General features: G+C 36.3%; 1 protein-coding gene and 1 long non-coding RNA gene across 3 annotated transcripts in view; one reads left to right on the plus strand and one right to left on the minus strand.

Annotated features, from left to right (window-relative positions):
- The window catches only part of UBL3 (ubiquitin like 3), a 70,778-nt gene that overhangs the window by 37,384 nt on the left and 7,565 nt on the right, over window positions 1-25,829 (plus strand). For both annotated transcript variants that reach the window (XM_082675870.1, XM_082675869.1), the window contains 2 exons: window positions 20,397-20,505; window positions 25,554-25,640. In XM_082675870.1, coding sequence (XP_082531996.1) covers window positions 20,502-20,505; window positions 25,554-25,640 — 91 coding nt within the window. In that variant the 5' untranslated portion in view covers window positions 20,397-20,501. The remainder of the gene's footprint in view (window positions 1-20,396; window positions 20,506-25,553; window positions 25,641-25,829) is intronic.
- LOC309836077 overlaps window positions 22,754-25,829 on the minus strand; it is an 81,066-nt gene continuing 77,990 nt past the window's right edge. Inside the window, exons 4-5 of the long non-coding RNA XR_014298092.1 lie at window positions 24,526-24,611; window positions 22,754-23,027 (exon numbers count right to left, since the gene is read on the minus strand). This is a non-coding gene — a long non-coding RNA (uncharacterized lncRNA). The remainder of the gene's footprint in view (window positions 23,028-24,525; window positions 24,612-25,829) is intronic.

Below are 25,829 nucleotides of genomic sequence, written 5' to 3' on the forward strand. Positions count from 1 at the left end.
ACTCTGCAGTATGAAACAGTTGTTGATAGTAGTGATGTTACAACTAAGAAACTTAGCTCCCAGAACAGTCAAGTAATATGTCTGGGATGTCACAGCTATTAAGTGCTAGGTCTGATAACCAAACCCAGGCTGTACAGTGAACTGGAAAAACCTTCCACTTAACTTTGGCAAGATATTTAACCTCAGTTAAGCCTCAGTCTGCTCATCTGGAAAATAAAGATAATATCTGCTTTATATAATTATAGTTAGCACACTTTCTGACACATGGTAAGTAGTAAATCCTATTGTTATCACCACCAACAATAATATCAAGCATGTCAAAAATTACTAGAATGGTAGTTTGATAAGTCTTACAGGTTTTCTAATTCTTTGCTGAATTCCCTCATTTGAGAAGTAATTCACATATATGTTGTATAATAGCTGTGCTGCAGCATAGTAAGACCACTTAGAAGTGGTTTGTTTTCCACGTTATTTTCTAATTGTACATGCTTCAGGCTACCTTATTCAGATTTAAATTATGAAAATAATAATGGTTTAAAGACTGAAACATTTGTAGAGTGATTGCAGACATTCAGAGGACCTTGAGTCTTTGGAATAAGGATTGTTGGTAAGCATGTGGAATGCAGCTGCTGCTTTTTAGGGTCACCTCTTCAGTGGTTGCTATGGCTTGTTAGAGACAGCATCGTGATCCTGGTAGTCATGGTATTTTCCTCTTCCTCTCTAATGGCCCCCTAATGATTTTATTGACGCACTTTAGGGAGAATGATTAGCTGGTTCCGTACTTGTACCACGCCTTCATTAAGGATATTTAATAATGCTGCCACAAATACCCACTCTGTAAAAAACTGGCCAATGGTGAGAGGAAGTAGAAGGAAGTACAGACACAGAAGGAATTGAAGTTCTTGTGTTTCCTGTCCTTAAGGAGTTTATAGTCTAAATAGGAGTTACATGTTTAATTGATGCTCAAAGGATTAATAGGCCTAAATGTATGGCAAACCTCATATACAAGGCAGGAAATCACTGAGCAAGGTTAGGAAAAGGACAAATTAAGGATAGCCATTTTATTCGACTGAAGCGAATTATTCCTTATATATAAATATGAGACTAACAGCACTTTAAGGTCTTAGAATGTAGAGTAAATGTTCATACTTATTTTATCTGATCTTTGCAGTAGCCATTACAGGTAAAGTAACAGTCATTAAAGTGCCTCCCAGATGCATGTAGGTAATGTATGTAATGTGAATTAAATAACAGATTTGAAAACATATTGGGGAACGTCAGGAGGGAATTAGGAGAATAGTAGTCTCCAGCACTATCCTGGCCTAACGTAAACGTGTTAGGAGACCTTAAAGAAGATGAGGGGTATTCACCAGAGAACCATATGTTGATGAAAACGTCCTGTGGAGACATTACCCTCCTTTAATTCTAAGATTCTGTCTGTACTCCTCAAACATATTTTACTCACCAACTAAGCTTGTGTTGACTGTATTACATCTCATTCACAAAATAACAAAGCATCTAGCATATACTCTTCCTCCTTCCTTTCCTTTTTTGTGACCTGAAGAAATGTACAGTTTTGTTGGGGAGACAAAACAAAGACCAACCAACAGAGCACGGGTGCACAGAACATGGGTGCACAGAACACGGGTGCACAGAACACACGGGTGCACAGAGCACGGGTGCACAGAACACACGGGTGCACAGAACACACGGGTGCACAGAACACGGGTGCACAGAACACACGGGTGCACAGAACACGGGTGCACAGAACACACGGGTGCACAGAACACGGGTGCACAGAACACACGGGTGCACAGAACACACGGGTGCACAGAACACGGGTGCACAGAACACACGGGTGCACAGAACACACGGGTGCACAGAACACAGCATATGGGGAATAAGAAAAACACGTTAAGATTTTTTTTGTCTTTAGAGCCTATTTGATTAGGTGGTGTTTTCGTAAGGTATTTCTACTAATAAATATGTAAATGATTAATGTGTAAGTACATGAACTGCTTCTTCCATGGCACTGTAATTGAAATGTCAGTTGTTAAAGAAAAGAGACACTTACATGTTCTCTTTACGTGGCAGGGACTTCCTGCCCTCAAGTTTTTTCCTAAAATTTTCCTGTCATTTCCTTAAATCTAGAATAGGAAACCCTTGGGGAACAGCAGCTGAATTTAGAACAGTACCTAATTAAAAAGCTGAAGGAATCTGCAAATAATACCTTTTAGGAGAATGGCCTTACCAGTTGTGATCAGAATTCAGACCAAGTCATGAAAAAGAGCCAAGATTATATCCTTGTTAGTTTATCACCTAAAAGAACTGTGGCTCCAAAAGGTAGAAAATATATGGAATACATACAAACCAAGTTCAGGGTTCTTATATATTTACATGGGAAGACATTCACATATCTTAAAATTCAGATAAATGCCACATCTAATCAGTATTGTAGCCACCCGAGTAGAGTTATAGATTTCTTTGAGTAAACAGAAAAATTAAGCATATATACATTAATAGTAAACCTGAATCTAAGGGTCAGAGTCGTCCCACTCAAGGTAGCGGCACCATTCATATTGAACGGATCGTTGATTATTTTGAGTTTTTTTCATTTTTTATTATAATTGTTGACTGCAGAGGCAGATGATTTGTATGTATATGTTTGACAACTTTCTGGCAGGTAACGGTCAGTGTCTCGTTTGGAGGTCAGGAAGACATCCTTTAGGTTGGAGGCAGGCTGCTGAGGGACCTGTCTCCTTCTCTAAGTTCTGGCGTCACTGATGCAGCAGCTATCCTGCAGGTTCAGCGGGCAGTTGTGGTTGCAGGCAAGGGTCTGTCCCTGGGCCTCTCTGATCTTGAAGAAATCTTAACAGCTGAGATGGTAGCCCTAAAAGTTTCATGGGAAAGTTATCCCAAAATTGTTTGTGACGGTATAATTTTTTTATTAGACAAATGTCTTTTACTTTCTGGAAGATTTTGAATTAAGTTTAAAAAGAATACACAAATAAGCAATCTCTCCATATTTGGCAGTTTGTGTAGTTTTCATAGTTAAGAGAATTAGACGTCTTTGAATAATAAGACTGCCTTATAATTATAATTTTAAAAACTTTTCATCATAGAAAGTTTCAAACATTCATAGAAGTGGAAAATACAGTCTAAAGGACTCCTATGTACCTATTACCATGCTTCAACAATTAAAAACATGTATACCATTCTTATTATACCTATTCACCACCATCCTCCCCCAACAAGTTGTTTTTAATAGAGTATTTTAAAACAAATCCCAGGTTTTTGGTCATTTTTCCTTAAATTCTTAAGTATGAATCTCTAACAGATAAGAATCTATATAATCATGACTTCATTAGCACAGTAATTCCTTAATAACATTTACTCTGCAGTCCATATTGAGATCTCCCTTATTTTACTTAAGAGTTGGTTTGTTCAAATTAAGATCTAAAAGGGTTTGCACGTTGCATATGATTATGTCATTTGAGTATCTTTTATTCTCTTAGTTCCCTCCCTCTTTAACCCCCTTTCTCTCTCTCTTCCTATGCCATTGACTTGTTGGAAGAGCTGGACATATGTCTTGTACAATGTACTGCATTTTGGGTTTGGTTTAAGTTTTGCTTTTTCATAGTGTTATTTTATTTCTTCCTCTATTCCTCAGTTTTCCTGTAAACTGGTATTGAAGTCTAGAGACTCAATTAGATTCAGGTTCAATGTAATTCCAATTCTTAAAAATTGAGAAATAATTCACATACCATAATATTCACCCTTTTAAAAAGTGTACAGTTCAGTGGATTTTTTGGAATGTTCACAGAGTTGTGTAAACATCTTTTTAAGGTATCTTTAAACAGAAACACATATAAAATCAGGTTATGTATTCATTGGTTGATGAAATTGTTACCAGAGGCTCACAACCTGACCCTAATAGTAGTGGCTCAGTATCCTCTTCCTCAGTGTTCATGAAACTGTGTAGAACAGAACTACTACGTATAATGAGAATCAACCATACCTAGGACTGGAATTGCTGGATCATAGGACAGCTCTGTGTTTTAACGTTTTGAGGACCTGCGAAACTGTTTTCCAGAGCGGCTGTACCATTTTACATTCCCCTCAGCAATATTTGAGGATTCCAGTTTCACCACACCTTTGCTAACACTCATTGTCTATTGTTTTGGTTATAACCATCCTAGTGGGTTTGAAATGATATTGTGGTTTTGATTTTGATTTCTCTGATGGCTGACTAAATGATGCTGAAGTCAATGTACTTACAATGTAAAAGATGTAATTGATATAATGTTTTTTTGCTTGTGATTTCTAAGATAAACACTTATAAGTATTTACATTACTGTGACATTGACAGGAATTTAAGGTTCATGTTTTTATAAGTTTAGTTTATTAGTTTTATAGAAATTATTAAGTAATTGGGAAGATTTGCTATCAGGTAGTTGAAATATGTAAAAAGGAAAAAAATCTATTGAATTTATAATTGCAGTTTAAAATTTAAGAAGTTAATCAAAAGTCAAGTGATACATTTTGACAGATTTGTAAATTGAATAAAAATTAAAGGTAATTTTAGAAGCTAGAACTTGGAGACCCTGTCTCTTCATTTCTTTCTCTCTAGTTTGAGTCATCGCTGAGCTCTCTCTCCATCCTCCAGCCCTTCGCCCCTGCCCCTGCCTTCTTGTCTTCACAGAACAGCTAGTCCAGAACTAGTCCTGTATGTGCACCAGTGAATCTTTTGGATTTGAACCTCTGTTAGTAGTTCCTTTGAATCTTTGTTTCCTGGGGTGAGGAGATCGTGCTCCAAGATTGGTGTTGCCAAGAGCAGTGGAGGGGGAAATTGACAGAAAATGAACAGATGATGCTATCAAGCCCCCAGTAAATACAACATAGAAGACAACATTAAGAACAGGAATCAAAGTTATTCAATTTAGTGTATTTCTGGAGTGGTTAGTAGAAGTCATCGTAATTGTTCCTCCGTTTAACTTCCTGATAGAGATTATTTATTGATTTGTTTTTACTTTTATTTTTAAAAAGCAGGACAACTCAGGTTTGTTTATTTAGGAAGCATACATTTTGGAGACAAATGGAGTAGTCCAGGGGCTTCAGCCAGGGACCAGGGGCTCTGACCACGAACACTTATCCTGAAGTAAATTCTACGTGCACATATGTGAATAATTCATTAAATAATAGTGACTGAGTGAAGTAACGAAACCAGCCTCAGAAGAATCTTTTAAAGTGTCAGATGAGTCATTTGAAGTAAAAAACCATGATGTACTTTTAAAACTTTGGATGCTCTGCAGGCTGAACTAACTAAAACTTGTCAATAATTATAGGAAATTTAGCCTAGTGGCTGAAAGTGCAGGCCCTGGAACCAGGGTTGGATTGAAACCCAGCTCTGGTACTTCTTAACCAGGTTTGGGTAGGTTATTTAGTCTCTGCTTAGTTTCCTCCTCTGTAGACACGGGCGTAGTAATAGTAACTTTCCCATAGGGTTGGTGTGAGGATCAAATGAGTCAACATAGGAAAAACACCTAAAAGATGACCTGGCACACAGTAAGAGTTATGGGTGTTTGCGGTTACTAATAATGTTACTGCTTTTCACTGCATATTAGGTGTATTTTAGTCATATTATTACAATAGATTAAATAGACTTAGGAATTCGCTGGGAAACTAACTGCTGTAAATAGCCTTTTTTCTATAGAAATGCAATCCAGGTTTCAAACAGTGGATTTACACGTGAAGCCTTGGGACATCAAAGCTTATAAATGAGAGGTGGTTAGGATCCAGATGACTTAGTATTTGCTAGATTAAAGTCACTACCAGGAGAGTTGTTCCTCGAAGGCATGAGGTCCTATGCACATAAAAATTTATGTATATGTGATCAAAACCACTAATTCCATTCATGAGTGAGTAGCCTGAATACTTGAATGTGAAATGAGTGTTTGCAGTCTTATCATTTAGGAGTGCCAAGAAAGACTGTTTGGGCTCCAGGAGGTAATAATCATAACACTAACTTTGGGTAGAATTCTGCCTTTGTTAGTTGTAGTCCTGATGCATTTAGTTCTTCCCCACAACTGCTGCAAGAAAGCATAATCAAATGCATAGCATTGTGGAATTACTTTTGAAGAAAATGGAAAAAATAATTTTTTTATATTCCCTAAGAAAGCAATTTTTATGCCCTATTAGTACTTTCTAAAACGGAAGATAGAGTAAGGACAGCATGTTAGGGATTGGTAATTGTTCAAACATTAACGTCATGAATCTTCTGAAAATAAGCTCTAATATAAGAAATCAAAGTGATAGGAACACTGTTATTAAGTTCTTACAATGAGAGATCGAGAGACTCATTAAATATCTTTCCCAGACTTTTGTATCTATTTTATGGTGTTCGTTACTCTGAGCTATTGTTGATATATGTTAGAAACTTCTGAAATTCCTCACTTATTCTTGTGGATTTTGTTTAATAGACATGAGCGTAGGCTATTTTCTTGATTTAAAAAATAGAGCATTGCTCAGCGTATAGCATATAGTCCAAGTCAGAAGATAGTCATACTTAACTGACCTGCGCCAATTTATTTGGATTTCTAACTATCTTCTGTTTTTTTATACCTTAGACAATTTTTCTTTAACTCTGAACCTAAGTTTCTAAATTTGCAGAAAGCATAAGTGATATTTTCTAGCTCAGTGCCAGGAGTTCTTTAGTTCTTGAATTGTTTCTCTGGCAAAGATGCATTCTACTCTTTTCATGTCCATGTTTCTAGACAATTGTCTAATCTGCTCATAACAGTCTTTCCTCTTTATAAATATTCCTTCTTTTGCTCTCTGTTAGTCATTTACTTTTTCCCAGGAGTTCATCTGCCCTTTTCCTTAACTATTTCTCTGTAAAATTTTTCCTTTTAGTTTTAATTTGTACTTTACTACTGTGTAGTTTTCTTCTTTATTTCCCCTCTTTGAAACCATCTGCTGCCACTGCATTTGCTCTCTGTATTGTAATGCTAAATGTTTTGATGCTGCTGGATTTATATTTATATTCAGTAACAACTTTTATGAACATACAGCTCTTGTGTTTTTTTAAATGACTAGCACGATGCCTTCACCCCCAATGATGAACACTTAGTGATTGCGTTAATTAATAACGTTCTTAGCGTAGATGGTACACCCTGCATAGATGCAGAATTTTGTGCTATATTTTCCTCATAATTGTACTTAATATTATATGCTGATGTTGATGCATTTACATGTCTGCCTTTTTCATTTCCTGCTTGTTTTGTAGAGTTCTGCTGCTAAATAATTTTGTCACACTAAACCTACGTAAAATCATTTATTATGGTTTTAAAATTTAATAAATAATAATGAATAAAACAGTTATATTCAAGGAAGAATTCATGAGTATTCCAGAGACATTAATTTATAAATGAGAACCTCAATGTTAAGAGCACATGAGGTTGTGGCTATCTGGGGCACCACTGAGTGACAGTATCACTAGGCACAGGTTGATGCAAATTGTCTGTGTGAGCTGAATAGGCCTGTGAAGCACAGGCAGCCTGGAACAATCGTCGTCTTCATAGCCAGACAGAATGTATTCTTCTTAAACAGGAGAGTTTGCTATCACTTTTGAATAATGAGTTGACTACAAACATACTGTAAAGAATAGGATGATTTTTTAAAATGTCTTTTTCTTTTTTCCCTCTTCAGGGTAACTTTTTTATTATCACTACGGGCTGTTTCAGGGCACGTAGTCCATGATAGTTGTGTGTGGAAAACAGTGAGTCTATCATCACCTAACTGTGTATAATAGTAAAAACATTAGAATACATATTTTTCTTGGTATTGTTTTCTTGGTAGATCCACTTCCTGGTTATACTTGAAGTATCCTGTTACGTTACATTATTGAAATATTTTAGGAATGTTGGCTGTAGTCTGGCATATTCTGGTACATTATTCATTCATCTTCCAGTATATTAAATACATAGTATTTTTCAGGCACGGTGACTGAGGTTAACTATATGAATTAATTTAAAATGCAATTTTCGTCTTTAGAGCTAAAAGTAGGATTTAATTGGGAAACAAAACCCAGCCAAAGGCTCATCTCCAAAATTGTTTTGTCGCACACACATAAGCAACTGTGCTTGTGTATGTTAAGTTAGCAACTTATGAAAGAAGAGAACTATGAAGTTTTAAGATTGATTTTGCCACCCTCAAGGACCATGATTTAATTGGAGAGTTAAGACACGACATAAACTGTATCTTCCTACAATAAATGATATGATATATGTAGGATGACCTTATTATTTATTGTCTAGATTGAGATATTTCTGCGAGTAAAAGGGGGCACTGTGCATCATAATAGCGAGACAACAATTATACAACAACGATCACAATTCTTCCAGGCAAACGTGGACACACAGGGCCACCCCAGTACACACCCATGATTGGGTAGAAACTCTGAGGTAGGAATGAGCAGTGTAGGCTGAAGTTGTCACATAGGCTTCAAAGGAGACGTTAGAACTGAAAGAGAGGAATCAGGAAGTCATTCTTGTGATTCTCGCCAGGATAGGATTCATAATGAATATATCAATTTGGCTGGAGTAGAAATTTGCCTAGGGAAATAGTATTACAGTCAGCCCTCCATATCTGTGGGTTCCGCATCCGTGGGTACAGAGACCCTAAGCCTACTTACTGTACTATGTCATTTTGTGTAAGGGATATGGGTATCCGCCACGGCCCTGGAACCCCAATCCGGTGGATACCGAGGGACAGCTGTGGTTGGATTGGACTGAGAAGTTTCGACCGTGACTATGTGATCTTGAGAAGTTACTTCACCTCCGTGTCCCCATTTACCATCTATAAGATGGAGACAGTAGTACCTGTCTCACAGGGTTGTACGTCCACGAGCTGCATACTTTCATGCAAAGTACTGTGTAGCGCGTTCCAGTGATAAGTAAATGTTAGCTACCTGTAGCACACTGACAATTTTAATTGCCAAAAATGTTTGGGAATGTGCAGGGTGGATTGGGGGTGAGAGAGGCAGCAGAGAGAACCTGAAAGGATTTAGTAACAGAGAGGGGAGAGGAGAAAACAGGGCAGAGTAAATGATGACTCTGAGCTTTCAAGCCTGAGTGACTGGGAGACCGGGAGAGCTGAGCAGAAATAAATAAGTTGGGAGGGAAACCTGTTGTTTAGGAAGGGATAAGTTCAAATTTAAACATATGATTTTGAGGGGACAGCAGGCTCTCTAATTAGAAATGGTGGCCGACAGTTGGAGAAGTGAAAGTGGTCCTCCATGGAGAATGGGGGTGTCCCAAGCAGGGGCAGCTGAGGCCTTGGGTGTGGATGAGGATGTCTCCTGGATAGGGTGTTGGAAAGAAAAGATTGATGAGGGAACATTGGAAAGCCCGTATTTGGAGTAAGTGCAAGAGGAAAGAGAACAACTAAAAAGAGGTTCAAAGGAACAGGAAAAGTATTCTCCAAAGTATGTTTTACTGAACACTAGATCTGTGGGATGGTAACAGGTAATATGGGAAAGAAAATTGGTTCTGTGGTTAAAAACTACAACTGTTTGAAAGTTAAATGAATTTGTTCATTGCACGAATTCTCTGGGTTTTTAATATGTTAGCATACCTGGCAAATCTCCAAGAGGGGAATATATGAAGTAATGTTTTACAGATTTATCCGATCACTTGAACCCTTTTCTCCCCCAGAATACTAATGGATGCTAGTGTTCCAGAAAACACATTCTGGGAATTATAGAAGCCTAACAAGGAAAGATTTTCAAGAAGGAAGGAGTTAAACTGTGCCAAATGTTGCAGAAAGACTAAGGAACATGAGAAATGAGAGGAAGCTATCTATACTTGATGTTTTTTATTAGATGGCCCTCGGTGACCTTCACGAGTACAGTTCACTAGTGTGACTTCAATAGGCACTGGTTTATAGGGAATTAAAGATAAGAGTTAGTGATGTGACGAGGAAATCGAGGCAGTGGGTTTGCGTCATCACATCGCTGTTAATTCAAATATGAACTGTGACGGATAGGAGTAACTTGGTCATTAGTGAATGTTTATATATCCTATGCATTTTTATTATGCATAATAAAATGGTTATATTTCTAAATAACATGCCCTTTTTGTTTAATGTTAATCATATATTAGAGCTGGAAGGGACTTTAACAGTCATCTGGGACAATCCCTCAGAGAACTATTAAGTTTTTCTTTCTTAGGGCAAAGGCACCCATTAAAATTATTTTCTTTTCTAGCCACAGCCAGACCATCAAGTCTAAACCATTTTCCTCATGTTTTTTAAAAAGTGGGAGGGACTTCCCTCGTGGCACAGTGGTTAAGAATCTGCCTGCCGATGCAGGGGACACGGGTTCGAGCCCTGGTCCGGGAAGATCCCACATACCATGGAGCAACTAAGCCTGTGCGCCACAACTGCTGAGCCTGCGCTCTAGAGCCCGCGAGCCACAACTGTTGAGCCCACGAGCCACAATTACTGAACCCCGTGCACCTAGAGCCCATGCTCTGCGACAAGAGAAGCCACCGCAGTGAGAAGCCCACGCACCACAACGAAGAGTAGCCCCTGCTCGCTGCAACTAGAGAAAGTCCACATGCAGCAACGAAGACCCAATACAGCCAAAAATTAATTAATTAATTTTTTAAAAAAGTATATGGGAAAGATAAGACTTATCAATTGTGTGTTTTTAATGGGTCCATCTTATGTGAATTTTACTCTAATATTAAAGACCATTTTGGATATATACTGTCCTTTCATTTGACAGTGATGCAGATATTTAATTCACAGTTACGCTGTAAAGAGGAAAGTCATTTTGACATCCTCTAACAGCAGGTGTAGATAATTTTAATTAAAACTGTTTCAGCATTTTTTTGTGATAAAATATGCCATAGAACTGATGTCTGATTTTCTGTTCCATGCAAATCAGGCTCTGCATCAACACAGCACGCCCGACAAATTTGAAAATCCGTACTGAGCGAGGTAGGCTGGAGCGGTCACACAAACTACTCCTGTGTGCCATTCAAGGAAACAAACTTGAATTTCAGTGACCTTCCTGCCTTAGCCTCACTGTCTGTGGAGGTGGGTGAATGCTTGAGAGCAAACTCAGAGTACTGGAGAGCTACTGGTCATCTTTGTATCTTCTACAGCATCTAGCCTAGTTGCTTGTTTAACAGACATTTGTGTGTTCAGTCTCTGGGAATATCAGCTGAAAGTAGAAGTCTTGAATACTCTGATATAGACCCCTGTTCCCCTTGGAAATTCACAAATTCATTTTGGCACATGAAAGATTCTGAGAAGTTTTGCAGTGAGGAAACTTTGAATTTTGTTTTATAAATTTTGTGTGTGTGTTTAGATTGTAGTAAAATACATATAATATTTACCATCTTAACCATTTTTAAATGTGCAGTTCAGTGGTATTAAAGGCATTCCTAGTGTTCTGCAACCATCACCACCATCCACCTCCAGAACTCTTTTCGTCTTGAAGAACTGAAACTCTTTACTCATTAAACAGTAACTCCACATTCCTCCTTCCCCAAGCTCCTGGCAGATACCTTGTTTGAATTTTTTAACCTGGCACTTCCAGACTTATTTTACGGTAAATGAAAACTCTTTTCCTCTTGACATTTACTTATATTCTCTAGAAGTTCCATCATTCAGAGAAATGCAGGATTAGTTTTCAGCTAGTATGTAGCAGATAAGGAGTATTTTTGCCTCAAAAGTTGCCTGACTCCGAAGAGAAAAGCAAGCCCTTCTGGAGTGCCTATCTGAATAAGACATAAGTCCAATATTTTGAAAGCTCTAGAGGAGACTGGGAGGGTGGCTTAGGGAGGCATTGAAGTTATGCTGGAGCAAACCCTGACCTAGGAGAGAGGCTTGTGTTCCTGTTCTGCTTTGCCACTAACTAGCTAGGCTTCCAGGGCATTTTGCCTTGTCTGTTTCCTAAGAGCTGGATGAATCCTGAGACTCCCTGCAATCTTAAAAGTTGAATGATTGAGGAATACTGTAAAAGGCATGGGATTTATAGTACCGAGAATTTGATAATAGCTTAGAAGAAGTAGGAGGAAGAGCATCTGGGAATTGACACCCACAGGAACCTCAAATGTAACCTGGCACACACCTCAAATAATGGCAAAGCCAAGACAAGTGTAAGAAGTATAGATGTCTGAAAGATTCATGCTGTGTCATACCTGGATTTATCGGAGTAGCTAGGTGATTAGAGAGAAGAGACAGTGCTATATAGTAGGTGCCAAAATACAATGTATGTAAGGAAAAGTTCTAGTACTTAGTTGGTATTCAATAAATATTAGTTTCTTCTCTCATGATTTTAGGCTGTTAGCCAAAAAACTTAACACCATTGTATTTCCACTAAGGAGAGATGGGCACAGAAAAAACCTGTCACCTTCCTGAAATACATGAAAATATATATTATGAATATAGAAAAAGTTCTCTCCCTTCCCCAGTGTCCTTTATTGCTTTGCTTTTGCCATTTCCCTTTCTCCTGTCTGTAATTTAATATATTAAGTGCTTGGTTGACAGAAACAATTGTACTGAACTGTTGTTCTTATTAAAGTGAGTTATAAGACCTAAAAATCCTCAAAACAAGGGTTTCCCTGTATACAAACCCAGTGTCCCAAAGAGAGTGCTTTACTTTCATTCAGAGTTGCTGTTTAGTTGATAGTATGTATAGGAAATCAGACTGCTACTATTTCATATTGAAATCTTGTTAAAGCAGCTAGTTTGTATCCTATTTAGGGGCAAGCTTTAAAGGCATATCCTATAGTCAGGTTTTAAAGTGATGCAAAATCATAATTTAATTCCATTACTACCATGTTTTATAAGTTTATAGGATTTAGAACTTGAAGGAAAAATTATAATGTTAAGAATAATTTTCAAGAATTCTCAAGAAAATATGTTATCCAGTTTTCTCATGGAATTTTAATTTTATCCAAGTTTCCCAAACTTATTTTAAAGTAAATATACATTATAAAGTATCTAAAGAAAGAGCACCATGTGGTTAGTGTTACATGACTTACTAAACCGATGATGGTTGTGATGACGATGGTAATAGGTGACTTGTGATAAGATGTGCCAGGCACTAAATGCTGCACAAATTTTAAGCTACATTGTTTGATTTTAAATTGTACTTATAAGAACTCAACATTTTCTTTGTTTCTTCACTGATGGAAAAAAAAGTCAATCTATATAGAAAGCAAGTAGGCTAATTCACTATTATTATCAATTCATTTTTATTGTCCAGCAGCTTCTTATTCATGTTCAGTGGTCAAAAAATAATGAATATAAACAGTTGATGGGTTCATGTAATTCAAAAAGCGTTAAGTGTTGCTTTGGGATGTAGTTCTCCTACGTTTTTAAATGAGTCAAGTTCTGGAAATTAACATTCCACGTAACATGAGATGTTGTAAAAGTTTTACTTGGGACTTTAGCTAGAGAACTCTCTGACCTCTCCTTTACCTATTTTTCAGGGTAGGTAAGTGTTTCTACAATTAAAAATAAGGAATCCCACTGAGTTTTTACCTCTAAAGATTTCATATTTCATGTATATTAGACTCTACATCATTTTAAGTGTTAAAAGGAAGATAGAAACAGATCCCATAGTTTTAATCCATTTAGCAAGTCTCAGTGTACCTGAGTTTATGACTACATAATACAAGTAAATTCCGAGACAAGAATTCAGGTGTATTTTCTTAGAAGTTAAAATCTGTTTTCATGAATGCCTTACCTTATATTAACTTCTTCACAAACAGGACTGCTCCTTCATTCCAGTAGAATGTAGGAATGCTGTCTTGGCTTCTTCAGTTCTATTTTGAAATTCTTTTCCTGCTCTTCTTTCAAAAATTTAGTTTTATCGTTTCATCCAGGATGGTTAGGCTTGGGAGAATTTTTTATGCCATCCCCTCTCAAACATATAAGCCCAGAGTGTGTGTGGACTCGGGTAGGGAGCATGGGGCACCGAGCGCTCTGACCAGAAGGAACAACCTGGGTAAAGGCCTTGAGGCAGGGAAGAACTGGGCGATTTTGAGGAACTGAAAGAAGGTACCTGTCATTGGGGCATAGTGGGGGCAAGTGTGATCTAGATGACAGAGAATAATCATGGAGACCATGGTGAGGAATTCGCCAGGACCACCTGGTTTGCTTGAGCAGAATGGCAGACAGCGGGTTCTGGGTTGTTAGTGCACTGGGTTCAGCTCTCAGCTTCCCACTTACTAAGGTCTCTACACTGCTTCCCACAGCTCTGAAATGTGGGTAGGAACAGCTGCATCAGAGCCTGGCTAGACTAGTGCTAACTAGGTGCCTGTGTAGTAAGCCACGCAAAAGATGGCAAGCTGGTAGCATTTTTACTTCTTTACCCTACCCTGGAATCTCCAGCTCACAGGTTCTCCTTTCTGTTCTCTTTTATGTTCATTCAGCAAATATTTGTTGAGCATTTTGTAGCCACGCCTGTCCTCCATAATTATGTTTGTATGTCTCATAGCTTCAAGGGTATGAAATCCTCCAGGGATTTCATATTAAATGTTTTGTAATCCAGGCACCAAACATAGTGTCTGTTTCAGAAAAGTTTGAATAAAACAACTAAAAGAAAGTTTGTGAAATATATAATTATCATATTTAAGCACTGCAGTTACTTGAATAATTTGTTTTAAATCAGTCCTGTGTAGAAACATGAACACATTCCTCCTTCATTCCATTTTTCTTTAACATACAGTTAACAAAAATTCAAAATATGCCATTTATAAAAATCCGTAACTCTAGAAAAGAAATGCTTATCTGTTTTCAACTTCATACCTTGTCTTAAGTCAATGGTCGGTTTATATTTTTTCCTCTAGATCAAGTAGCTATTTTAATACAAGATTCTGTTTTAAAAAGCGCTTTTCATCTTCAAATGAAAATAAGAAAAATAAGTAGAGACAAACATAATACCATATCAATTTTTAGCAAGTTGAGCGCTTGTTTTTACATCTTTTTATTTCAAGGTAATTATGGATTCACATGCAACTGTAAGAAATAGTACAGAAAAATCCCATACACCCTTCACCTACTTTTCCCTAATGGTAGTATCTTATAACTAGTACAGTAGCTCAACAGGAAATTGACGCTAATAAAATCCACAGACTTTATTCGGATTTCTCCAGTTTTGCGTGCACTCATTCATGTCTGTGTCTTAGTTCTGTGCAGTTGTATCACACGTGCAGATTCATGTGCCACTTACACAGCAGCACACATTGCAGTTCCACGCCCGGGATCCCTGTGCTTCCTTTACAAACACAGCCACTGCCTTCCCTTCTTCCTAAAACCTGGCCACCACTCGTCTCTTCTCCATCTCTACCGTAGTCATTTCAAGAACATTATATCAGTGGAATCATACGGTATGTAGCCTTTTGGATTGACTTTTTTTTTTTTTAACTGGGTATAATCCCCTTGAGATAAATTGAGAGCTTTTAAAAAGTGATTTTCAAAGAAAGTCTAACATCTTTCCCACTGGCCACTTATTCATCCTTTAGCAAAAAAGGCAGGAATGAGCACTGCAGAGGCAAAGGTGCTTCCCTAGGAAGTGGAGTAGCGTGCCCCAGGACTCAGTTTACTCCTCAGAGACTCTCAGGGAAGTCAGGAGTTCCTTTTTTGATCAACATGTTGATCTTTTTGTAGAAAACAGTCATATTTTCATATTTCTTTTACAGGGCATGGTCCATCTCCTATTGCCCGTTTATATTCCAGTTAGTCCCATCTTCCATGCCCCCTCTTTCCTTCCTCTAAATTTTTCCATCCTGACCAGTTGAAAACAAATTGTTGAGTGAATTAAGCTCTAGATGAGATTTCTCCAAATTGATATAATGTAACAAATAGGAATGGCAATCAATTTGACCGAAAACTTTTTTTTTAACTTGAAATTACATGCATGGAAGAGCTTCTGTTGTTTCCATTGGCCTTACGGGAAATTATCATGGTAGTTCTGCCACACTAATAGTCTTGTTTTGATTTGTTTTGCCTCAAAAGTAATTATAAAATATATAATTCATTTGGATGACCTAAGTGCCATCCCTTGGGGATTTCATTACATAATAGGAGCTCCGTCTCATACCAAGTCATTGAGTCCTAATTAACAGTTTTGTTTTTAGATAAGTATGTATATCAGTATATCACATTTTAAGCTGTAAATAAGAGTGTTGTAATCCGTCGATGTGTTGAGAATCCCACTACCTCATGAGCAGAGGTTCTTTTAAGGTATTTTATAGATTGATTTGGCTTCAAAGAAGTAAAAAGGTCTTTCATTAATGAGTATTTAAATAATTAATACATAATCTTCTAAAAGAAAATTCCTACAAAGAAATTTGTAGGAATTGCTATACATTTACTGAGGGGAGCTATAATTGACATCACTTATCTGAATAAGCCTGAGAGATTCTAACTATAATATAAGAACAATTAACTGCTGACCAGCCTGTGTAGCTAGATGTTTGTCTGGGTGATTGCTTTCAGGATTTCTTCTAAAGGAAATGATGGGAATTCAGTGTTTTCCTCCCTTGGTGTTACAGTCCTAAGATACACTTGACTGCATACTGAGGCAGATGGATTCATGCTTCTAGTCTAGGGACAAGGCAGTCACATAGATGTAAGCATAGGAACAAGTCCAGACTCATCTGTTAATCTAACATCAATAAACCCAGTCTTTATCTTCATTTGAAAACTAGGCACAATATACATGTTAATATGGTAGCTCAAGATTAACTTCACTTTTCAGAGCACCTTACTAAATAATAGCATTTATATAAATTGTGGCATATTGCTGACACTAAGATCCACTGAGGGTTCTACACAGTGAAATAGCCACATGTCCGTGTCACTACCACAAAATTACTATCCATTCTCATTCTACTTACTACACTTGTCATTTAATAAAATGCCCAGAATGTGGAAGCCTGGATTTTGATCTTGGTGCTGACCTATCTAGTCTACATCTCTACTTGAGTCTTCAAACTGAAGAAACTGAAACATTAGTGAGTCAACAAATACTGGTTGAACACCTACTATGTGCCAGGCACTGTTCCAGGCAGTGGAAGTGTTTCAGGCAATGTGTTAACTTTACTCAGCCACTTAATTTTGTGGGTTTATTGCTGTTAGTTTTAATTTTGGACTTAAGCTTCTTTCCAAATGCAGTCTTTAACTGCTACTGTCAGTTATAGATAGTTTAACGGTAAGATTTGATAAATTCTTAGGTTGATGTACTTTTAGACTTATTCTTGCAGTTGTCATGTTCTCCCCTTTCCCCACCCAAAGGGGTGATTAGTTTCCCTCTAAGTAGGTTTTAAAGTCTTACTCTGCTTTCTGTTCTCATTTTGTAGCCCAAAGCCACTTTCAAACTTTACCACGAATTATAAACTTAAATGTTTTCTGGGGCCAGCCAGGTATAAGTGTATGAAGCAGACCAGTGTGCGTATATTGAGATTAGTAGGGTATGTGTCAAACTGAAAAGTTCATGCCCACCTGTAAACATTTTAAAAAATATTTTTTAACCTGTGTCAAACACATCTACAGGCCAAAAGTTTTCAACATTCTGAACATCTAGATAAACATAAATTTGTTAGACCGTTGACTTTTAAATATGAAAGTGAAATATCAGTTTATTAGTGACAGTGATTATATCAGTTTTAAAATAGGAAATGCCAAGAACTTTGCAGCATGAATGCACTTAGTGTTATGTATTTATGGGGTGGAGGTATGTGGATTATTTTGTTTTTGTTTAATATATTGTGGATGTCTTGCCATGTCAAATCATACAGATCTATCTCTTATGTCGTTTAATGACTGTGGGAAATTTCCATAGTAAGGATGTGCTATCATTTACTTTTCCATTTCCATATTGATGGATATTAGGGAAAATCTAAAGTATGCATTAGTGTAACCTTTACAGAAGATAAGGATTAGGTCCTCCTTCCCTCTTCTCTTTGCTATTTTAAAATATAATTTGAAGAAAAGCTCAATAGAAATGAACGTTAAACTTAAAAGCTGATTCCAGGAAATAGTAGGTTCATATCACTTACATAACTGAATTTAATTATATTAAATTATATTATATTATATTTAATAATTTAATTTATATATATTTATAATTTAATTTATATATTTTTATATATATATTAAATTTATATATATATTTATATATAAATATATATAATATATATATTTATATATATTTATATATATATTAAATTTATATATATATAAAATATATATATTTATATATATTTAAATTATATATTTAAATTAATTTATATATATTTATAATTTAATTATATTAAATATTCTGAAGCCTGAATTTAATTATATTTCTTTCTGGTTAAGCAGACACATGTGGCTGAACCATTATGAAGGGCATAATTTCTTGGGCATTAATAACTGAAGGGATGTTACATAGTAGTTTGAAGCTATTAAAAGATTCCATATAAGTTCAGAGCAAATATATATTTACCAATATTCACACGTAAAGAGACATACTTGAATAGTGATATATGTGTGAGAACTAAAATTCACATTGTATTGTGTAGATGTTAGGTTTCTTGCTTTGGGAATCACTCATTGTTATAGGAGATGAATAAGGTGGTGCTTTCTTACAATAAAATCATGTTTGCAAACTATTACTTGAATTTTTTTCTAATGGAACTTAGAGTTTCTGAATCAAATTACTTCTTTATAGCAGTGTGATTTCATCAGATCTCTTCCTGTATTAAGTTCTTTGGTCTAAGTTCATTTTAATTAGAAAAGGCAGCAAAAATTCATATTGGACATATCGAAAGGGCTTTTCACCTGAAATGTAGATTTCTTTTTCTTTTATCTTTTAAAATACTTTAAAAATTGAGATATAGTGTACATACAGTTAGAATACAGTTTCTAATATAGAACCCAGTTCTATTCCATCTACTATGGAATCCAGTTGCATTCCATTGAATGCAGAATTGTTTGTGTATAGCATTTTTTTTTTTTTTTTTTTTGCGGTACGCGGGCCTCTTACCGTTGTGGCCTCTCCCGTTGCGGAGCACAGGATCCGGATGCGCAGGCTCAGCGGCCATGGCTCATGGGCCTAGCCGCTCTGCGGCATGTGGGATCTTCCCAGACTGGGGCACGAACCCGTGTCCTCTGCATCAGCAGGCGGACTCTCAACCACCGCGCCACCAGGGAAGCCCATGTATAGCATTTTATAACTTTCAGTACATTTTCAAAGTGGTGAGGCACTGGGAGTGGCAATGGCCACTGTTGTGGCAGATAGTAAATCAGTGACCTGGTATCCTGGTGTTGCTGCAGTAGGCACCAGTGTTTTCACTGTAGGCTTTGTCATCTTAAAGATTTTCTGGGGTTTTTTTTCTAAGAAAAAAAAATGTTAGTAACTGAGGAGGAGAGCTTGGGTAACCTAGGACCTGGCGCAATTCAAACTGGTACAATGACATTCTCTGTTCTCTCTATATAAAGAAGCTAGGCTAGTCCCAGCGCTGAGCTCAGGACTGGAAGTTTTAGGAAGGTGTTATTTGGTCTCTTAACAGACGCCTGGAGGTATAGAAAACCGCACTTGTATTCCTGGAACTTATAGGGGAAATTAATGAATATCGTGGTTTTAAATAATATCATTAATTATGGATAAAGACAAACGTGAAAAAGTGAACTTTTTGCAAAATACATTGACTTGGAATTGTAAATCCAGTGGATCTCAAAATTTGTAGCTCTCTCGTCCAGATTAGGTTTTCCGGTGAGGGTGAATCTGTGTTCTTTGTCACACATGGCGCCTCCTCCCCTTCCCACAGAAATGAGCGATCATGTAATTGGGATTAAAGTAATTACAATTATTGACTCCTCTATTAACTCTAATAAAGTTCTTTAAAATTATAGTTGCTGGTTCATTTGTTTAGGTTTGAAAATTTTTTATAGGATAAACAGTTGTATATAATTCTTGTCTCTTTCGTTTTCCTAAGAAGCAGATTAGCAAGTAACTATTTTTCCTGTTTAGTGATGTGATCTGCAGGGTAACCACTTCTATTAGCTTTTCAATGGAAAATGTGTATTTTATAGTTATAGTGATAACCTGTAAAAGTCCAATTCTGAGCATTGCTGGAGTAGTTAAGTATAATGAATTTTGGTTTTCCTTTGTTCGTTTATTATGGTAAATTACCCCCCCCCCACATATATATATTAAATAATGGAAATAAAATCATGTCTCAAATTCCCATTCTTTAAAAAGAATCTTTTTATAATTTAATAAAAACCAGAAAATGGCATTAGTAATAACTGAGAATGTTATTGAAATGAAAAGATTATTTTATTTTAAAAATTGCAAGATTTATATTAAAAGAATCATTGTCTTCTTTCAGATAAACTTGCGCCTCATCTTGGTAAGCGGGAAAACAAAAGAGTTCCTGTTTTCTCCTAATGATTCTGCTTCTGACATTGCAAAGCATGTGTATGACAATTGGCCAATGGGTAAGTGGTATTTTTCTCTTGGGAATGAATAATGTTAATTCTTCATGCCCTACCTTGTTTCACAAACATTTTGAAAAAGTTGTAAGTAAATAAAAGAGAACAAACAAATGATTGAGGGTAAGGCTTAAAGTTAAGGGGGTTGCTGCATCCTTCCTGGGTTTTGCTTTTCAGCTCCCTCACTGCAGAATGATAACGGAGCCAGTGCATCAAGTCCCTGGTTGGCTTTAGAGCTGTTTTAATGTATTGATTAAAGAAAATTATTTTTTTTAAAGAATACACAAGGTAGCTAACACACACACACACACACACACATACACACTTTCATATCAGTAACCCTATTAATAACAAAACACACATAAAAGGAAAGAAAAACTGTCTTTAACAAATTATAATACGTTCTCTTTGGTCTATTCTATACATAGCCTATTTAAAATTGAGCTTGACACAAAGTTAATTTCTAATTCATGTCACTTCCTGTGTTCTCTGAACTACTACAAGGTCAAGGAGGTATAAAATCCATTTATACGTTGCATTTTCAAGCCAGTATCCATGACAAACAGAATTTGGGCGTGGGGGCGGGGTGTGTGTATGTCTTATTCCTTCCTCTGGTTCTTTTCTATGTAATAAGACTGGCTTGCCATCCTCAAGTGAGTCTTTAGCTTATGTTCTTCCTTTAAACTTAACCCAAGTCATCTTGACCCTTTTAATGGCATGTACCATAGTGATATGACTGTTTCAGCTGATTTCACTTAATTTTACTACCAAAGCAGCTTGGACTTTTAAATCACAAGACTTGTTTTAACAAAGAACACAGTGTATACAAAATGAATCAATTAGGTCAGTGTTTCTCAACCTAAAAAATATATATGGAACTCCTTACAGGAAGAAAATTCTTGTAGATTCCCTAGTGCTGACTTATTTTTGTTATAATGTTTATTTTTAAGGATAGAGACATATAACTCAATTAACTCTTTATCCTTATTAACTTGTATACAACCATAAAACTAAAACAGATCTACAAAGAAAATGCAAATATAACTCTAAAACCGGTAATGTTCAAATTAACAACTTCAGTGTGCCACATGATATATTTCGCTAAAACTAACTCACTGCTTGCACCATGAATATGGTACTGTTGAGTGTGGCATGCCTCTGCTACTACTTGCTGTATGAGAACCCAGTTATCTGCAGATTCACCACAAAACCTTCATTCACACAGTGTACCAAATTGTCATTCAGCCTTCACTTAACAAGAATGCATCGTTTATGTATTAAGTCAACCTCTGTTCTTTTCTTGTTAACCTCTTGACAAAGAAGTACTGCTTGGCACCAGTACAATCATAAACTTAAATGCATACATGGGCACTAAAATCCCAAGGCTGTACTTGGTTGTAAGGTAATTATTTGAATTATCTAGATAATCTCTTGCAGATTATCATTAAAATGAAAACAGAATCTAGAACTTATTGAAGAGGACTTTGAGACCCTAAGAACCTGTCTTTGTGGATTCATAGACCTGAGTTTAAGAAATACTCTGCTTTAGACAAACACTTTCAAATGACTGGATCTTTCTTCTCACTGATAACCAAGGAACACGTCAACACTAGCTCCTAAATCAGGAAGAGACTGAAGCTAGAGGTCATAGATAAGAAGGAATTTCAGAAGAGCTGAAGTAAACTAAACTTGCGTTCTTAGAATACTGGATTTTCGTCATAGCCGGACAGGGTAGATAAGTAAGAGTATGGAAAGCGTTTTTAAATACCTGTGTGGTGGTGATGTTGTACTAAGTGTAAAGATGCCTTTTGTGACTTTTGTGGGGTGGAGGGTGAAGATAGGCTTTTGACATCTGTGGGCGTGTTGTAGAAAAGGGCACTACAACCCTGGCTGCAAGGGTTACGCCATAACTTGAGGTAAAGGAAATAGTTTCACCTTCGTGATTGTTTGACTTAGACATTAGAAGTAGTTTCAATTCCTTAAAGTATCCTGATTAATGGTAAACAAAGGTGAGATTCACGTGCAGGTCTGTAACATAGTTTCCCAAACCATCTACCAGTGTTGGAAATTGTATCAATTCTACGTTACTTATTTTCATAGAAAAGGTTTTTGAACCCAATCTTTTCCTCAGTTTGCCAGTTCTACTCAGCAGTTTTAGACACTGCAGGGAATAAAAATAAATAGTTTTTATTTTATATAAAACATTAAAAAATCTAGGTCTGCTTTGTATCACATAATGCACTAAAGGTCAGCAGATGTAAATATTTATTGGTGCTGGTAATAAAAGCGTAGTGAATATTAAATCAGTAGGAGGAAGTACTTTGTGCAATATATTTTTGGAAGGAGTTGGTTTCCTCTGGTATATTCTTGTGCAGCTTAGTGGAATATTGTTAATAGATGGAATAGTCAGGCACATAGTGTTATTGGGTCAGAGTTCCAAAAAACAACCCACTGATGTATGTTGCTAGTAGCTGAAATTCCTCCTGTAAGCATTCTTCTTCTACAGGTCTTTTTAAATTTCAGATCCTCTGAGAAGGAAAGGAAGATAGCATATTAAACCACAGAAGCACATGAGAATCATGACACTCTGTGTAGGACAAAGAAATACGCGGCGTCAGGTTTCTGCATCTCAAAAAAATACTTTAAACATTTTTAGAATTTTTTCTCCGTGTAAATTAGACAATTACTGTCATTTGTCTTTCTATCTTGACCAGAAATATTCATATATCTGATAAGGGTCTAAAATCTAAAATATACAAGGAACTCATACAACTCAACAGCAAAAAAAACAAACAATCCAGTTTTAAAATGGGTAGGAGATCTGAATAGACATTTTTCCAAAGAAGACATACAGATGGGCAACAGGCACAAGAAGAGATGCTCAACATCATTAATCATCCGGGAAATGCAAATCAAAACCATAACAACATGTTACCTCACGCCTGTTACAATGACTGTTATCAAAAAGACAAGGAATAACAAGTGTTGGTGACGATGTGGAGAAAAGGAGGCCAATTTACATTCCCAGCCACAGTGGTGGGAATGTAAATTGGTGCGGCCACTTTGGAAAACAGTATGGCGATTCCTCAAAAAATGAAAAATAGAACTACTATATGGTCTAGCAATTCTGCTTCTGGGTATTTATCTGAAGAAAATGAAAACACTTAATTCGAAATGATATATGCATCCTTATGCCCACTGCAGCTTTATTTACAATAGCCAAGATATGGAAACAACCTGAGTTTCCATCAGTGGATGAATGCATAGTGAGATGGTGAGAGACACACACATACACAATGGAATATTACTCAGCCATTAGAAAAAGAGTGAAATCTTGCCATTTGCAACAACATGGATGGACCTGGAGGGCAATTATGCAAAGTGAGATAAGTCAGAGAGAGAAAGATGAATACCGGATGATATCTCTTATATGTAGAATCTTAAAAAAAAACAAACAAAAAAAGCCAAGCTCATAGATAACAGAGAGCAGATTGGTGGTTGCACAAGGTGTGGGGAGGGGAGAGATGGGTAAACGTTTTTTTTTAGTTTGAATAAACTGAATGAAAATTATTTTAAAAAGAAAAATTATAGGAGAATATTTTAACCCTGGCATTTTGACATTGAGGACATTTAACACAAAATACAATTTGACCCATGTAAAATTAGATTAGGTAGAAATTATCGTGACAGAATAAAATGAACAATGCTAAAGGAAAGGAAGAAGAAATATTCTATTAAACAATAATTTTGGGTGTGATGAATTCAAAGTAATCCATACGAAAGTGTTAACAACTGACAACTTATTCTTTCTTCTGGAGAAGAGGGACCTGGGAGCCCTGGAGTCAGAAGGCAACAGAGACACCCCAGGGGGAGGGACGAGACGGGGGCCTGGGGGAGAATGAATGAGTTTCACTTCTCCTTACCCATTCCTGTTGTGCTGAGGCACTGACAGGCACTGGTTTTATCAAATTCATATTCATCACTTTGAACACTCAAAAAAAGACAAGAAGAAAGTGCTCTACTTACCTCCTTTCTCTTCTGTCCCTTGCTCTTCAGGCTACTTTAAACTAGTTTGTGTGTTGACAGTTATCATCTCCTGAGAACAGGAGCTTCTATAGGAAACAAACACATGGTACTAGAATTCTTGAGGAAGATGATGATGAAATTCTCAAACCTTTCAAAATCAGAGCTTCAAATTCTGTATCTACAAGCTAGTGAAAATTACTAACCCCATACCTTGTCATGATACTACTGTTCTCAAACCATTATTTTAACAGAATCATATTCCATATTTTACTATAATGTAAGTTATACACTAAAATGAAATATTCTGTTATTCATTCTACCTACCAGTTTCTCTTTTGATTTTCTTTGTACATTATCCTAGCTTTCATACTTATATAGCACCTTCTAATATGTTATTTTTCAAGTTTATACTGAGAATTTTGGGTAAAGTCAACTAAAGTTGTGTCTTCTGTAATGTTTATCAATTGGCTTCAGAAAAACGATAAAGTTATCAACATTACCCAAAAGTAAACACCTAATTTTTTTGTTGTTCTGGTTTTTTAAATGTTTGTTTTCCAGTTATTGAGGTATAATTTTTTGTTATGCTCTATATCAATATATTAATTCTTTTAAAAATCTTTGTTAAACCTATTGTTTCCAGCCTCAAATGTATATTTTAAAAGGTACAAATATTGGTAATATTATAATATTTTCTGTTAATTACTGGTTATTAACATTTTCAGCTGACATTTTTTAAACTAGGATTAGATTTTCCCCAACTCATTTGTTTTCATTTTTAAACTTCAGAACCATATTTTGGCACAGTTTAGTGTTCTTTAGGAAGCAAAAACTAGCCTTAAGCAGCTCTTGCTATTTAACGAGAACAGCAAGAACAGTGATTAAGTGGGTCGTGACTGTTCCAATTATAAGGAAGCGCCAAGCGTCTTCTCTGATGTATTCTATCTGATTTGGAGCCGAATTTTAGAACAATGCACTAATACCTTAATTTTATGTTGAAATGCACCTAACAATTCCCTGGTTCTTTTCAGACTGGGAAGAAGAGCAGGTCAGCAGTCCAAACATTCTACGCCTTATTTATCAAGGACGATTTCTACATGGAAATGTCACATTAGGAGGTAATAGTTACCTTTGTAATGGGATTTAATGCCTGTCTCATGGCAGCATTATTCATTTGTTTGTTTAAATGCTAATGTCTTATCTTACTAAAAATATATAATTTCAAACTGTGAATTTTGCCTAATTTTTGATATGTCTACTTCTTTACATTTTTCATTCCGTTTAATTTTAGCACTATGATTAAGTGT

Source organism: Grampus griseus, assembly GCF_964374135.1.
Source record: "Grampus griseus genome assembly, chromosome: 18".
In the NCBI taxonomy this organism is placed as follows: Eukaryota; Metazoa; Chordata; class Mammalia; order Artiodactyla; family Delphinidae; genus Grampus; species Grampus griseus.